The sequence below is a fragment of the Strongylocentrotus purpuratus genome, unplaced genomic scaffold (genome assembly GCF_000002235.5).
Source record: "Strongylocentrotus purpuratus isolate Spur 01 unplaced genomic scaffold, Spur_5.0 spur5_scaffold_5, whole genome shotgun sequence".
Lineage (NCBI taxonomy): Eukaryota > Metazoa > Echinodermata > Echinoidea > Camarodonta > Strongylocentrotidae > Strongylocentrotus > Strongylocentrotus purpuratus.
In genome coordinates this window covers 34562414-34580270 of record NW_022145611.1, presented here as the reverse complement: position 1 = coordinate 34580270, position 17857 = coordinate 34562414, and the positions used below count along the sequence as shown (strand labels likewise).

Genomic DNA, 17857 nt, shown 5'->3' with positions numbered 1-17857 from the left:
GATAAAACTGTAGGTTTTAATTGCAAATCCTAGAGAGGGTGGCATAAGGGTGCGTGTCCTTTAATACTTTTGACTTAACTATTCCTTTACTTCTACGGATTTTTAATCATGATTTTCTGTGTGATAGTTTTCTCGTCAGATATTTTGTTGGACATCATATTCCGCCGGAAATCGACTACCATGCGCCATTTATAGTATCTGTTTTAAAGAAAATAAAGTTTCCATCATCTTAGAAAATACAATAGGAAGAAAAACTGGATCATTTGGGAGTTCACTTGGATAGATTCGCTTCCTGAGTAGCAGGACTGTAACAAAGAGACTTATGGAGGATTGGAATTCACTGATACTAAACGCAAATCAACCGAGGGGGTTTCTTTGCACATAGCATTGAATAACATTATCAACTGTGACGCCAGTTTATAATACACACGTCACAGAATATACTTTTGTTATCGATGAATCCCCACCTTTCTTCACATATCAAAGTGCTGTTGAGTTGTGGAAAATACCATAGTTACCTGTAGTTACCTGTAGTTACCTGTCTTCACGGGCTCTAATTTAAGACGTAGTCCTATAATGCCCACCTTCTTTCATTCAAAATCCACTGCATGTGATATCGCTTCATTATTTGCAGATATCAATCCTAACATGGAATGCAGACAGCTTTGCTGTCTGCTTAATACTTAAGTCTTACATGTAATCAATAATGTCATACATGTTCTTAATAGTCATATTTGTTGTACTTCGCTGAGAAAAATGCATCAAATTGACCTTTGAAGGCGTTGATCGATGCTGCTTCTACTGCCGACTTGGGGAGCATGTTCCAGTGGTCAACTACTCTGTGCGTAAAGCTGTTCTTTCTGATGTTCAAGCGGGCATGTTGCTTCTGAATTTTCATACTATGGCCTCTTAGGTTTATGCTTGCTTCCTTCATAGAAAATAGGCTATCTCTGTCCACGTCGTTGTGACCATTCATTATCTTGAATACCTGGATCATGTCACCTCGAAGACGTCTGTAGGCTAATGTTGGCAGGTCAAGTCTCTCCAGCCGGGTCACGTATGGGAGATCTTTAATGCTTGGGACCATTTTTGTTGCCCTTCTCTGCACTTTCTCCAGCTTTGTGATGTCTTGTCTGAGGAACGGATTCCACACACAATTTGCATATTCCAGGTGGGGTCTGACTAATGTTTTGTGCAGTAGACAAAACATATCTTCATCCATATGTGCAAAAGTCCTCCTTATTAGACCCACTATCCTGTTTGCTTTGTTGGCAACCTTCCCGACATGCTTGCTGAACTTCAGTGTTGGGTCGAATGTGACACCAAGGTCCTTCTCCTCCTTCCTTACTTCCATGTTAGCCCTTGTTGTCCCATCTCTCATACTGTATGGTCTGGTTTCATCTTGATTCCCATAATGCATTACACCGCATTTACCAACATTGAACTTTAACTGCCATTTCTCTGCCCAGTCACATAAGCTGTCTAAGTCTTGTTGCATGGTTTTCCTGTCTTCTTGTGACTTAATATGGGTGTACACCTTGGTGTCGTCCGCAAACATTTCTGCATGTCCTTTCAAGTTGTCCGGCAGGTCATTGATATAGGTGATAAAAAGAATCGGGCCGAGAACACTGCCTTGCGGGATACCGCTCAACACATCCGCCCAGGACGACTTCTTCCCATTCACCGCCACACACTGTCTTCTCTCTTTCAGGAAGCTTTCTATCCAGTTCAATAGTTTTCCATGGATTCCATGTGCCTTCATTTTCTTGATCAGTCGTTGATGTGGTACTGAATCGAACGCTTTGCTGAAGTCTAGATAGGCCACATCAACACCGCCTCCTTCATCTAGCATACTTGTCCATGAATCCAGGACACTGATGAGCTGTGTCGCACATGATCTACCTGAACGAAATCCATGCTGGTGGTCGGTCAAAATCTTCTTCTCATCCATGAAGCTCATGATATGGTCTCGAAGTATTGATTCCATGATCTTGCAAATCACGGATGTCAGACTAACCGGTCGGTAATTTCCGGGTGATGTAGCCTTTCCTTTCTTATAAATGGCTGTCACATTCGCTTCCTTCCATCCATCAGGTACACGTCCTTCTTGAATTGACTTGTTGAAGATTACCGCTAGTGGTTCAGCTAAGACTTCTGCTGCTTCTTTTAAGACCCTAGGATGGAGCCCGTCTGGTCCTGGTGATTTGGATGGGTTCAGTTTTTTTAACTTCTTCAAAACTTCCTCAGTTGTAATGACTACTTCTTCAAGTGGGTCCCCATCAAATTTCACCTCTGGTTCTGGGATAGTTGTGACATCTTCTCTCGTAAACACACTCGCAAAGAACTCATTCAGAACTTCAGCCTTCTCTTCGTCACTTGTAGTTTTACTTCCATCTTCTTTAATGAGATCACTAATGCCGCTCTTCACCTTTGTTTTAGACCTGACGTAGTTCCAGAATCCCTTGGGATTCTCTTTGATTTCTTGTGCTAGTCTTCTTTCAAACTTTATCTTAGCTGATCTTACATCTTTTGTAGCCTCGTTTCTGAGCTTAATGTAAGCTTCATAATCTCTGAAGTGCTTTGTTGCAGTGTATCTCTTCCAAGCATGGTATTTTTTCTTGACTTTGGCCAATGCTTCTTTGCACATCCATAGTGGCTTCTTCTTCTTTGTCCCTACTTTAGTACGGCAGGGCTTAGATTTTGGAATATTCTTCTCCATCGTTTCCTGTACTCTGTTTGCAAAAGACTCCCATGCTTCACTTACTTCCAAGTCTTGAAGTTCAGTCCATTTTATTTCCTTTAGGTCGTTATTCAAACTTACATAATCTCCTTTGGCGTATAAAAACCTGGTTGGTTGATCATCGGTGGTAGAACTGTGGCAATATAGCTCAAACTGCATGACAATGTGGTCACTTTTCCCAAGTGGGCTTTGCTCTGCAATATCGTCTACTAGCTGCTCTTCATTCACTATCACCAGATCCAAAAGACTGGGCTGCTGACCATCTCTATACCTCGTATTGAATCTCACTTCTTGAAACAAGTAGTTATCTTGTAGACAGTCCAGCAATTTGTTACTTGAGTGGGTAGCGCCCGCTGATGACGTCCATGAGTCCCAGTCCACCTCTGGAAAGTTGAAATCGCCCATTATCAATAGGTGTGTGAACTTCTTAGCACAGGCTGCATTAATGAGGCTCGTCAGATGAGCATTATTCTCTTCTGATGAGCTTGGGCTTCTGTACACGCAACCAATCAACAGGTTATCTTCGTCTGATAATCTGGTCTCACACCAGATGCTTTCCTTGAAATTCATATCAGTGAGGTCATCGACCTGAATGGCTTTCAGCCATTTCTTTGTGTAGATACATACACCTCTGCCTTGTCCCCCAAAACAGCAATCAAATCCTTCCAGTGACAGCTCTGCCTTCTGAATGTCTCTGCCTTTATACTTTGGTAGTACCTCTGTAACTGCGATAATGTCAGGCTCGTTGAGTTCGATTGCGGCTACAAATTCATCCCTTTTGTTCATGAGGCTGTCAGCGTTTGTGTACATACATTTTAACTTTGACTTCTGTTCGGGACTTGGTTGATCCTTTTCTGTCTTACCACTCTCTGTATCTCGTCTTCCAGAGTTACTTGTATTTCTTTGGGTAGAGTCACTTGTATTTCTTTGGGTAGAGTCACTTTGAACTTCGTTGCAAGCTGGAATACTTCTTCCATGGCTTCTTGAGGAAAACTTCCTCGCAGGATTAACTTTTTCAGAGTGACTTGGTACTTCCTTGATTACTGGATTACTTTTTCCAGGTAGTTCACTTCTTAATGATTCTCTATTAATTGAGTTACTTCTTCCACGTTCACTTGAAAAACACTTAGCTGGATTATCTTTTCCAGAATTTCTTGGTACGTGCTCTTCACTGCTCGCTTGATTACTTTTTAGGATGCTTTTCCTTACTAGCTTGCTTTTTCCACAGTTAATTTGTTCATTTCTGCTTACTGGATTATTTCTTCCAAAGCATCTTTCACTTCCACTGTTTACTGGAATACTTTTTCCAGAATTTGTTCCTCTTGGAGCGTTGACTGGATTACTTCTTCCAGAGTTACTTGATGTACACTTTGCTGGATTATCTTTTCCAGAATATCTTGGTACGTGCTCTTCTCTGCCAGCTTGATTACTTTTTAGGATACTTTTCCTTACTAGCTTACTTTTTCCATAGTTTATTAGATCTTTGCTGCTAACTGGATTATTTCTTCCAAAGCATCTCTCACTTCCATTGTTTACTGGAATACTTTTTCCAGAATTTCTTTCTCTGTGAGCGTTAACTGGATTACTTCTTCCAGGGCTATCATTTCTTAAACTCAAATGAACTTTGGGATGTGGAATACTTCTTCCACCTAAGTCTAAGAACTTGTTGCTATTTCTACGGTCAAACTTAGAGCTACTATTGACGAAAAGTCTGGTCCGCTGAGGGGCCTCTCTTCGCTCCATCTGAAATCTTCCTGTCTTTGTGCTGTTGCGTAATCGGTACTATTTTGCCACGCCTGATTGCTATTCCTTCCTCACCATTCTCTCTGCGCCTCTTGAGCTCTTCTCTAAGCTCTTTGTTCTTTTCCCGTTCTTTGGGTGTCATGTCTGGTGTGATGAAAATATTACTCCATTCCTCTATGCCTTTGAGGTTTTTTGCTGCATTAAGTATTTCTCGCTTACTTTTGACAGAGTCGAGAGTGACTTTGGTCAAACGATTTCTGCCCTCTGACTTTTTCCCCAGTCTTATTACTGATTCTAACTTCACCTCGGCTAGATTGAGACTATCATTCAGCATAGTGACTATTATTGACTCGTCTTCTTCCTTCCTTTCTTTAGGTTGTTCACAATCTGACTCTGGTACATTATGTAAAATAATGTTGCATTTCCTTGTCTCACGGTCTCTATAGTCATCAATAGCAGTCTGGATCTTGTCATCGAGAGATTTCTCAATACTGTCAACTCTAGTATGTAGCTCATTCATCTGTTTCCTGCTTTCCCCTTGCTCACTCTTTACATCTTGTAGCATTCTACTAAGGTTTTTAATAGTAGGTACTGCTGTGACACAGGTATCGCATGACCAGATAAAGTTTGGAATCACATTATCAACAACAGCATCATACACTTGCTGTGGCAATGCAGTACAGAGCAAGCAAACCCATTCACCACAGAAATCACACTGGAGGGCTTTAACACCATCATGGATTACACCACCACATTTAATACAGGGACAATCATCTGAAACTGTGTTATCTTCTTGTTTTCCCTTGCCTTCTAGTTCCCCTTTGCCTTTTCCTGGTAGGCCTAGTTGCACCTGTCTTGAAATTCTTGGACTATCTTGGTCAGGTAGAAGCTTACTACGCTGATTTGTTGGACTAGATCTACCTTTAGATGCCAGTTTCTTGTCACCTTTCTCCATTTTATTATTTTCAGCAGAATTTGTATCTCTTACATTATCTATGGATGCTGTACTCTTACTTGCACTTCTTGTTGACTTCGGTCTGACTGCTCTGTCACTTGCATTGGGTACACTCCTTTCGGCCATCTTGGATTCAGAAACTGATGTCATGGTGAAGGCAGCAAAAATAATCCGCCTAAATCTCACTTGTCTTAAATCATCTACGCTTCAAAAACAGATATAAGCACCTATATGACTTGAGATATACCATGCAGTGGATTTCAATGAAAAAATAGTGAAATAAACAAGTAAAAATTAGCCATCATCTGCACACAATCTGCACTGACTTGTTGCTTCAACTATTGGTTTGAGGCCTTTCCAGAATAAAACAGCTCTTGAAGATATACAACTTAGATTAGACCTAGATCTAGAAGGCAATCCAACAGTCAACACTCGATTCACCCATGGTGTTGGATTTCAAAAGATTAAGTTCTGAACTACAATAGCAACATCCAGTACCGGGTATAGGGTGACTTTATTGTAGAATATGAGGATAACCCCCCTCTCTCTCTCTTTCTGTCTCCCCTCTCTCTTTCTCCATAATATATATATATATATATATATATATTTAAATTTTACCAGGTCAGATCATTGCTAGCGATTTCATTTCATCCGATTCTCCTCTTTTACTCCTTTATGCGATGTTATTTTTCAATTTGCTGGGCAAAAATAATTTGGATATCATATAAAAGAGGCTTTACAAGAAAGCGAGGGGGAGGGTGAGGGAGAGAGAGATAGAGAGATAGAGAGAGAGAGAGAGAGAGAGAGAAGGAGAGAGAGAGAGAGAAGGAGAGAGAGAGAGAGGGGGAGAGAGAGAGAGAGAGAGAGAGAGAGAGAGAGTCTGAAAGGGGGAAGGGGTGGAGAGCAAGAGACGGTACCTCAATTCAGCATTCTCAGTTTTCAAGGTAACACTTTTCCCATGTTACGCCTTTTTATTCGTGTGATTTTGGTTTTAAAAACATCCGTCGTGATATTTCAATGCCGACTGATAGAATTTGAGAACACTGGATGAAGCAATGCTTTGAGGGAACCTGGATAACTAGGACCCCTGATACGAAGTGCCCTTGTGAATGTTAGGCTTTAATCTTCAACAGTTTCCTTTTATGTATTCCTTCCACTCAAGCTAAACAAACAATCAATAAACTCACTCGGTCCCTCTAGTACATTATGCAATCACTGACAAGGTTTCTCTATATGCGTCACTAATGTTATATCCATCTCTCCTTTTCTATAAAGATATATTCTCTAACCCACTTTAATCACATCTTATTCTACGTGGCATTCGCATACACACTATTTTCTGCCCTATTCCTCCTTTGGCAATATCTGTCCATCTATCTCCCTCTCTCTCTGTCTCTTTCTCCCCTCTTCTATTTATTCCTCTCCTTCTCACACCCCCTCTCTTTTTTCCTCTAACTTTTTCTCATTTCCCCTCTCTCACCCTTCATAAATGTATTCAGGATTTTGTGTATTCATTTTCTTAATTCAGGTAGCAGAACTATTTAAATGCATAGCATGATAAGTTACTTTCTAGCTGTTTTTCCCCACTCCTGAACACTCAAGACGATATTACAAATAACATTGAATAACAAACAAAAGTGACACAGATATTAAAAGTACTGATCCTCATTTATGTTGATAATTTTTCATAAAAAAGAGTAATCTTTTGCATTATTTAACACGATGTATGCCATGATAATTCATAACTATTCAATTCAATGCACTGATGTATATCAATAATGGAATCTCTTTGTACAGTACACATATTATAGGAATGCATAGTCTATGCCACAATGGAACATTTACGTGCAATGTAAATACAAATAAAAAGCAATAACATGATTTTTAGCAGAATAAGTGTTTAAAACAAATTATACAATCATAAACTCCATTGAACTGTCTTTCATCACTGTTGTAAACAATTCTCATAACCTCTGTTTTCTTTCATGTATTTACAGTGTACAGTGACATTGCTTATGAATGAGAATGTTTTTATTTGATAGTCCTATTCCTAGTATAATAAAAATATATATATATAGAAACATTGTTTGCCTATTTAGTTAATATTAACTGGCTTTGGAGAGGACGTGAACCTGTATCACTCCCTTATTAAATTGGCCTTGTTTGTCACTAGAGAAATACAAATAATTTGGTGTCACATCCTCATTTAAGCTATTATAAGCATTCATCCACTTTATACACTATATAGTATCATATGCACCATGTATATTACGTATAAATAACTGATGTTAAACAAAAGGAATATGCATTTTATGGACAAGTTCATATAGCATGCTTCTGTACTATGCGCAAAGGGTGCACAATTAGTAATTAGGAGTTTTATTACTGTTGAAATAATGTTCACTTGTTTCCAATATTAATGAACAAACATCATCCTTTTTGTATAAAGTTATAAAATGCTTTATAATACAAGACAAAGTGTCCTTTAAATGAGTATGTCACTCCTAAAACTCATTTAAAGTGTCCTTTAAATGAGTTTTAGGAGTGACATACTCAATAATTATTTTAGCAAAACAACTAATGTTGTTTCATTAAAAAATGACTGATATTAAATACAATTTTTTTTTAAAGAGTTCAAACATACAAAATAGGACAGAAATGTAGCACGTACACGTCGAAGATACTAAGACCCTTTCATAACCTTGCACATCAAAAGGGAATGAAAAAAAAAGTAATCAATCACAAACAAATACAAGCATCCACTGAATTATATTCCATAGCTTTATACCTATTTCTGAGTTCAAAACTGACTTTCTAGAATATTGAATACATCACATGTATATAAAGGTATTCAAAATAGAAAATTGCACATGAGCATAAATATGATTTAAATAAAGAACATTATTGTAACTGACTTTTCCACTACACCTGACAAACACAATTTAATGGGAGTTGTGCAAATCTGATATTAAATGGAGGATACATACATGTACATGTGTCCTATGCGACTAATATTTGCACAATTGCAACTTGAAAATTACAAAATTTTGGCGGCAAAGCGACGGTAAAGCGACGGTAAAAGGGGAAAACAAGATTCGCTGAGGGGTGGGAACGACCTTCAGCGACAACACAATGGCAAGGGACGAATGGAAAATGAAAACCCAGCCTGACAAAATGGGTTTCATCCGTAGGTTGGAGATTAAGACAAGGAATAGCGTGCTTGTGAGGCCAATTTCTAAATTGTGTTTAATATCGGAAGCGGACATTTGAACTTCTTTCGAGAAAGTAGTAGAGAGAGAGAAGCTGCTTAAAATTTGAGTGAAAGTTATCAAATTGATTAGATTTGTGGATAAAAGGGATACCAATTTGACCCCTTTGTGCCGTGTCACCTTATTACTCTAGGAAGTGAATGTGAATGGATCAGTACTGAGTACTGAGACGAGATGAATCTTCTGAGTGAGTTCACCGGCAGAGTTACTTAACGGAAGTGAATTGCAGAAGTTTATTTGAATAACCCAAACTGAGAGATATTCCAGTCATATTTGAAAAGAAACTGACAAACTGATACCTTCAAAGGCTGACAAAGGACTCGCAGGCTCATAGACAGAAAGCGTATTCAGTGCATATCACATATTATCCCCTATTTGATACATCATTTATCTTATACTTCGACAGTCTCTACCTGAGCAATAACTTTGTTAACAAATACAAACAATTAATGACCGATGAGCTAGAGTTTCCCAGCTTTTTTCCTTGCGTACTCGCTCCTCTCCTTACCAGCAATGGGTACATTTCTCTCATCCCACAGTGTGATGCCGTCACATGCACAGATCTTCTTGGTATTCTCAAACAATCCTGCTGATCGAGCAATGATTCCACATGCAATCCTACATAGTAGAGAGACACAACAGATATATTGGTAAAACAGAGAGTACAATGCTTAGAGAATTACCAAAAGAAGGGGGAGGGATGAAGGAGACATACAGGGAGGCAAAAAGGGATATGGACAATTTCTGAGTGAAAGAGAAAGCAAAGAGGGTTGAGAAAGAGAGAATGAGAACGATAGGGAGCAGCAGAAATAAGAGAGATGAGTGAGATAAAAATAGTCACTCCAATTCACATATATTTGTTAATACATAAACTCAAAACTCTCTCTGCAGGAGATACTACGGAGATGAAAAGTGCCTATTACCAATCAAGATCTTTATTTCAATGTGTTAATCTCACAGTTTTACAGCTGTTAGGGATTCATCGCATTTATATAAAATCCACAACTTTGGTAAATAACAGAGTCTTTTCCATTGTTTGTTAACCTATAACTTCCACAAACTTACTCGTAACTGGAAAACATCTCAGTTTATTAAAATAAACCAGGTACCACATACAAATATTTTAGCACTGAAACAGTATAGGATGCAAATGAGGGTAATACCTAAACCACAATAACCCTGTAGGCTTTTATGTATCAAGAACTTACCCAAGACCAAATTTAGCTCCAATTTCTGCTGTGACATCAGAACCTGCTCCAACAACCATGGATCGACCAATGACATCCCAAACCTAATACAAGATATCAAAATACCAGAGATGGATGATAAAATAAAGGGAAAAGAATTGTGTGTGCTTAGGGGGAGGGGGCAACCAGAGTGAAAATAAGCAGATAGAAAACTTCACTAGACAGAAAAAATAATCAAATTGTCAAAATTCAACTTTCCACCTGACATGATCCGATATTTCATATTTTACTAGGTAGGGACTCCATCATGCACTGACTTTGCATACTCCAGAGAATCTATGAAATATATTTACCCCCCCCCCCCCCCAAATAAAGAAATAAAAATAAAAATAAAAATAAAAAAAATAAATGCTGATGACATTACTGGTTTATATATTGTTGATATATGAAAGCATCAGCATCAGAGCATGCTATTTGTGATATCATTCTCGTGATAGTATATGTACCATCAAAGAGAGATTTCAAAGAGAGAATGATGCTGCTAGCATTTGATATTCTTCTATTAAAACCCTATATAGCCCGGGCTATTTTGAAACTGCATAGCCCGGGGGGGGGGGCTTCTAAGGCCCCCCCCCCCCCATGATCTCGGCCGTGAAATGACCTATCGCCGCAAAAATTTGCATGCATGTCAAGTGAAGTGTATAGAATACTATGGTAATTTCAATTTTTTTGAAATATTCACTCATTTGCATATTTATGGTAATTAATGCAAATATGGTATTAACATTCACATTTTTATCCATAAATCATATATTCTTCATATTTAAACATTAATTTTCACTACATATATTATTTAGACCATTTGGAATAATAATACAGCCAAAAAATTGGAAGAGCCAGGTTATTACTTATGTCATCTATTGTTTTGATAATTTCTTATGTATTTCTTTGTTTTTTTTAACTTATGTAATTTATTATTCATGTTGTTTAATTTCATTTCCAACTATAATTCAACTATTTTGACCCCAAAATAAACACCTAAACTATGAACAAAGAGCAAATAACTAATGTTTATCTCTTTATTTGAAAAATGAGATTTCCATATGTTTTGTACACAAATCACAAAAATGAGCGATTTTCGGGCTGACATGCAAAGACAAAAGGACACTTGACTTAATAATGGTAGGTCCGATTTTTCTTCAAAAGATGCGAAGGAGTTGAAAGAAAAAAGTCACAAATTTTCAGTGCAAGATTTTCTTGCGTTAAAAAATTATTGCGAAAAATGTCGAAGGGGGGGGGGCTTCTAAAGCCCCCCCCCCCCCCCCGGGCTAGATCGCACACACTGTGAAATAACACTTCAAACAAGATTTTGGATAAACTAATATAGGGGTTAAACACAGCAAATTTAAAAGTGTGAATCATCCTCATGCACACCCTAATAGCAGCATTAAAAAATAAATTTATTATAAAACTTGCATGAAAATTTGGAATCTTGATATGGACAATGTTACAATTCATACTTTTTGAAGCAAAATCAAATTTTCCCATTTTTGTTACATTTTGTAGTAGTTAGATAGCATAGTTTGCAATACCAGTAGGCTGATGGTTCAATTTTTTTTCCACCACATACATATATACAGTACCTTGACTTGACCATTTTCCATTCTGAACGTTGATCTGCCATTGTCTCCAGCGACAATCACGCCAAGATCTCCTGCTGCCTGTAACATGCAAATAAATACAAAATAATACATGTATGATAACAATATTTGCAACATTGCACTCCACACAATGTAGCACACAGGTACTCTTGTCTGAGGACTGTACCTTCAAGATAAGGAGGAGGAGGAAAGGGTTCAACAGATAACTTGATGAATTCTTGATCATGGTCAGACCAGCCTCTGAGCTGTGCAAGTATTCTGGAAATTTTGCAAGATTCTTACCACAAAAAGCAGCAGACAGAAAGACAATTTTTTAGCTTGATTAAAAATAAGTCTACAAGAAATTTGAACTAGATCATTAATGAAGTCTTGATGAGTCTTTTTAGCTTGTATATATTCATCAGCATGACTTTCCCTACAATCAAAGGTAAAGAGCTGTTCATAAAGAATGAATTTTGCAAAGTAATATCAAAAGTACCTCTATGCCCTTTCTTACTTCTGAAATACATCAAATATGGTAAACATATGGTAAAATTATTATGGTGTAGATATATGGTATCTTGAGTTACATTTGGTTATGCTTCACCTTTTCCTTTCCAGCTTTTTCCCCATGAAGGAAACCTCTTGCATCAAATACGTTGCCACAACTGGAACAAAAAAATGAAAACTGCAATGGATTAAACACACATATTATTAATATGCAATCCATCGGAAAGTTGAATGAGTTTCAAGAAACATCAAATAGGCACAGGAATTTCTATCCATTTTATGATGTCAGTCTTATGTGTAAGAGATATACAAATACAACAAGATTTATGAATCCATAAATTCCTCAGCAGGCATGAGTGTGTAAATAAATAAACAAAGATTAATATAACGATAAGACAAGGTTTATCGACTTTACACCTTCCCTCAATAGGTGCAAGAGTTCAAAGAAAATGGCTACCAGAATAAGAACGTAAATTATTGTGGAAATGTTATTAAAGAAAACGTGTAGCAATTTTCTGTAGACAGGTTACATACTTGTGACAAGAAGGAAATAAAATATGATCATAACATGGTTAAAGTGCTTTAATATCTTATCTTTTCAGGGTAGTGCAATGAATTTTGTTGTTGTCAGTTTTCTGCTCATTATGACAAGGCTATAAAAAAAGCTGGGTCTAAAATTGATTTTCTTTCCAGGGCTGCAGTTCTCTATTATTATTATATCTTTAAATACTACTTCAGTAAGATTACTAGATGTATACTACTTTCATTTCATCCTCACCTTGCACATCCATCCGAGATATCCCCATATTGATGGACGCGGAGAGAATGTTCACCAGGTGAGAGCCCATCAATGGTACCATCAATGATACAGGTCTCCTGAGCTACCTGCAGCAATCTAACCACTCCTTTCACAGGATCTCCTGTCTCAAGCATAGCTACAGCTGCTCCCAAGTGTGCACCTGGTGGGATATCAATACCATAGTACTTAAAGGTAAGGTTAAAGCCTTTACAAAGTTTTGGGAAATTTTGAAAATTGGGTGGATAGTGATTCTTTACCATTTTAATATATTCTGATGCCCCTGTGGATGTATTATAAGCACCAGAAAATTTAGCCCCTAAAACACTTCTGCTTTTGAGAAAAATTGAATATAAAAATTTACCGGTGCTCCCGGTAAATTTTGATTAATTTCAAATATTGCCTACGGCCGTACATTGGAAGCTGCGACCATGAAAATTTCAGAATATGTAGTTGTGTCGTGATATAATATTTCCAAACGGGAATAGCTAATCAGTCGATTTTAGACCAGAAACATTGTTTTATAGCTTAATTAATATCTTGACCTTGAGAGGGAGCTAAACAACATAAAGAGTTTATTATTTACAATTTCATAACCGCGACAACGATCACTGAATATTGTAGGATCGCATATGCTTCCAATATGTTCATTTGAACCAAATTCATGACCCCATACCAAAACTTTGTATTACCTTTAAGTCCACTCCAAAAATAATTTGCTTTTGATAGATGCAGAAAAACAAGAGAAACATAGCAACAAAAATTTGAGTATAATCGGATAACTAATAAGGAAGTTATGAATTCTTTTAAAGTATAAAAAGCAGCTATATGCATTCGAACAGGTGTATACGGTTCAGAAAATGAGAATAGCTTGAGGCTTGATCCATGTATGTAAACCTTGCGAATTGCACGCATATCCTCCCATAGTCAACTTCAACAAACTGGTCACTGTAAAGACTGTGGTACCGGCGGAGTACAGCCCAAATACATGTACGTCATGGTGGCAGCTCCCTAATATAGCAGAGGATACCTGTCTTTTTATTTTGGAAACCTTAGTGAATACCGGTATACATATTCTACAAACCTGATTCATCAATAGTGATCTGTCAGTTTATGACAGGTTCAGTGACCCATTCATAATTCTATATCAAGTGTCTCTCCAAGTTTCTCTCCAATTTCCTCGGTCTTGAGCCAACCGTTTCATCGTTTCATACCCTGTTGCTCCACATTGTGTGATTATATTGTCTAGAAAGCCTTTACAAGGTCTTCCCCTCTTCTTCTTTTCATGAATACGACCTTCTATGAATCTGAGCATCAAGCCCTCATCATGCCGCATTATGTGTCCAAGCCATTTCTTCTGTCTCTCTCTAATCGTTTGAATCAGCACCTGCCTTTCTTGAGGTCAATGCAACACCTCTTCATTCGAAACTCTGTTCCTCCAAGACACACCTAGCAATTTGCGCCAGCACCACATTTCGACCGCCTCCAATCGCTGCATGTCCACAAACCTGATTGTGGTATTAAAATGTGAGTTTAAATGTCCTCTACATAATGCTGTAGGTTACAAAGTCATTGTGAACAATGTGTGTCATTAAAATATGTACTACAGTAGCATGTACATGTATGACTTCCTACCTGGGAAAAGCAAATTTCTTGTCTCTTTTAAGCTGTCCTTATATATATATATATATATATATATATATATATATATATATATATATATTCCTGTATTGATTGTATTCTATTGTTTTATCTACTATTTCTAGTGATAAGAGTTGGATGCAATTCCTCTCTGTTACTCACCTGTCTCATTTGACCCCTGACCCTTTAAGACAGCTCTACGACCCGTTGACTCTAACAGCTCTATAACTCTGCTTGTAGGCAGAACTGTAGTAACAACCACTTGCTCCTTAGAGAGATTGATATCAACTCCCTGGATACCTGGAGAAAAAAATATTGAAAGAATCTTTGAAAGTAAGTCATAGTGATTAACAAGGGTAAGGCCATTATTTTGCTGAAAATGTGTTTTCTTTCTGTCCGTTGCCACAATAATGGTTTGTAAACTTTGTTTTAAAAAAAATTTGATTTTCTCACTCTTTTTTAATAAAGAGACACAGGAAAAAACAAGTTTGAATTGCTCATCAAACGATACATTTTTTCTTCTGACTGAAAATTGGAAGCAAAAGATGACATCACAATGACCAAAAAAAGAACATATATAATCAGCACCGAACTTACCTTCTATCCCATCAAGAGATTTTTGGATGGCTTCTACACAACTATTGCACGTCATCTGTACAGCAAACTCCATCTAAATTTAGAACATTGGAAATAAAAACAAGATTTACTACACATTACAAAACATTTCCAAAATCAATGCATCGGGGCATAAGGCCATTAAAAAAAATATACATGTTTAGCATCCCCGCCCGTTTAATTTTTGGGGGCCGCCTCCCATTTTTATTTTAAAGAAAAAAACATGAAATACACTGCTAAAATACATGTAGATCTATTTCTGATTTAAAAAAAAAAAAAAAAAAAAAAAAAATGTTGGCGGCCATCTTGAAAAATAACCCGAATTTTATTTCGCCTAAGAATATGCAGTGATGCATGAAGAACTTTGCGCATTGAGTGCTGTACAGTGAGTTTACGCGCTCTCATTGGCTTATCCGCTCGAGTGGCTTCAAATGTAAGTGAGAGAGGGCCTACTTAACCTAAGCACAACTTAAGTTCGAGTTCATTGGCAAAGTCAATACATAATATTACGTCACACCACAGAGATTTTGACACGTCCTGCGTTGGTGATGGGTAAAACAAATTCTGTGATAAAACTTCATGATGCATTTCCCATTGACGCAAGACAGAGACTTTCATGTTAAAGGGATCCAGTAACTTTGTCTCAGATTCTGAAACAAAATTCAGGATTTAGCTCATGATGCAATGATAATTATAAACCTTTAGGTCAGTCAGGAACCCCATGACTTTTACAAGCCGATCGCCTGTCTGATTATCAAGATATTTATGATTGGAATTACAAATTTTGAAAATCGTTCGCCTGACGGTTTTCATAACACTACACTCTATTGGGGAAAACGAGTATGGTAAAACAGGTCACTCAAAGATTTTTACTTTTTTGAGGCACTTCTTGATCATTTTGAAGCGCAATTTTTGTAGGGCTTCAATATTACACCATATCACAGACACTGATAACACGTAGGGCCGTGTATCTCAGATTTAACATTGTTAAACGATCCCTTTAATAAGAACGATAAATTCTTGGGAAGACGGACAACCCAAAAAGTAGATGGTGAACTGGGGGTATTTTACTACGCGGATTTTTTTTTGTTTTTTGCATTGCTAGGAAAAACTGTGCGCCATCTACACGTTCGTAATGGCGTTAGCACAGTTTTTCCTTCATAATCATTTTGCCTTCGGCGTAGACTAGAAAGGATGAGATTGACGGCAGCGAGAGTTAAACACGGCTTGCAAGATTTTCAACATGGATGTCGATTTTGACCGATAATTTCCTTAAAAGGGACCATTAAACGGATTATATCAATGAAGTTAGTAAGTGGAACCGATGTATTATAGCCTAGGCCTAATTTAAAATTGGAAATGAACAAGGTAAAATGACATTTTGGGGGATTTTGGGGGCATAACAATACGGCCGTGGCAAGTTTGTGGGAGGGGCCTAGCGGCTAAAATCTAGCGGAATAAGTTCAACATAGGCTGGCATAGGCGATCGTTCTGTCTCTATAACCGGAGGTCTAGTGGAGCCAGACGTAGTCTCAGTGGAACAACCGACGATTATAGAGACTGAAGCTTTCGGTCTAGTTATATTGTAAATTAGGCCTAGTCTAGGCTATAATAAATCAGTTCCACTTACCAACTTGACTGAAATAATCAGTTTAATAGTCCCTTTTTAGGAAATTATGGGTCAAAATCGGAATCCATGTTGAAAAAGATTTTCAAAATGGATTTCGATTTTGACCCATAATTTCCTAAAAAGGGACTATTAAACTGATTATTTCAGTCAAGTTGGTAAGTGGAACTGATTTATTATAGCCTAGATCTAGGCCTAATTTACAATATAACATGCTCGAGGTAAAATGACATTTTGGGGGATTTTGGGGGCAAAACGCTACGACCAGGACTGGCCGTGGCGTTAGCAAGGACATGTGTATAAACGGCTTCCGTCTCTAAAGAGAGAGCCGACCCTACCCCAATAAGAGGCTAACGAACGAAAGAGACGGAAAATTCGGTCTAGCCATGCCACAGTCTCGTGTATGTAGCGCTCAAGGCCAGGTGGCATAGCAGTTACTCCGGGAAGCTCCCGCTGCCCGGCCCCGCCACCAAAGGCCAGAGACAGCATCATGGCAGCAGTGAAGCGCTGGTGTGTTCCACACTTATTAAATTGCGACATGTTCACGGGTGCGTGTAAAGTTCATAAAGTAGTATACCTATGGATGAAATACTGAACAAAGAGTATACTTACTTGAGAAGGTGTAGCCATTCTTGTTACGTTTTCTTATTTTCATCAGCCGATGTAAATAAAAGAAACTCCATGAATCATACAACGGTCTACTCGAGGAGACAAATTAAAAATGAAAAATGATAAAGCTAAACTTGGAAAAAGTTATTGGGTGGTATTCTCATAAGTTAAGCCGGGACTAAGTCCAGACTAAACAAGAATTTTAGTTCACACTTCTATGGAATGCTAGGTTTCATCTTCCTCCTTTAATCTTCATGACAAAGATAATCTACCAAAGACTTTGTTGAAATTCAGTTCATACTCATATTATCTTTTTCTTCCCATTTCATTGCAAAATTAATTTTTTGGACACTTTTCATTGAAGGATTAAAATAATCTGTACAGGGTAAATTAGTTTGCAACAGGCACTCCATAGAAGTATGAACTAACTAAGTACGCGCTAACTTAGTACGCGCTACCGGAATGTCGCAATATTTTGTTTTGATCATTTTTTTCTCACCTTTCTTCCATGCTTTTTTTATGTCT

At 37.7% G+C, this 17857-nt stretch overlaps 1 protein-coding gene across 1 annotated transcript; it reads right to left on the bottom strand.

The window, feature by feature from the left end:
• Positions 1-7961: 7961 nt before the first annotated feature.
• Positions 7962-17424, bottom strand: LOC585725 (copper chaperone for superoxide dismutase). Its single transcript, XM_011675742.2, has 8 exons — positions 17336-17424; positions 15079-15151; positions 14644-14781; positions 12823-13003; positions 12142-12202; positions 11538-11615; positions 9916-9998; positions 7962-9325 (listed from the first exon to the last, which is right to left on the bottom strand). Exons 1-8 carry the CDS (start codon positions 17351-17353, stop codon positions 9169-9171), a joined length of 789 nt encoding a protein of 262 aa, XP_011674044.2. The 5' UTR covers positions 17354-17424; the 3' UTR covers positions 7962-9168.
• Between the last annotated feature and the right edge of the window lie 433 nt (positions 17425-17857).

Bases quoted from the DNA above. Each gene is read 5' to 3' on its own strand.
- LOC585725 (XM_011675742.2), bottom strand. The intron at 13,004-14,643 runs GTGAGTAACAGA...ATATCCCACCAG, and splicing joins TCAGGGGTCAAATGAGACAG to GTGCACACTTGGGAGCAGCT. The intron at 11,616-12,141 runs GTGAAGCATAAC...TGCATGTTACAG, and splicing joins AAAAAGCTGGAAAGGAAAAG to GCAGCAGGAGATCTTGGCGT.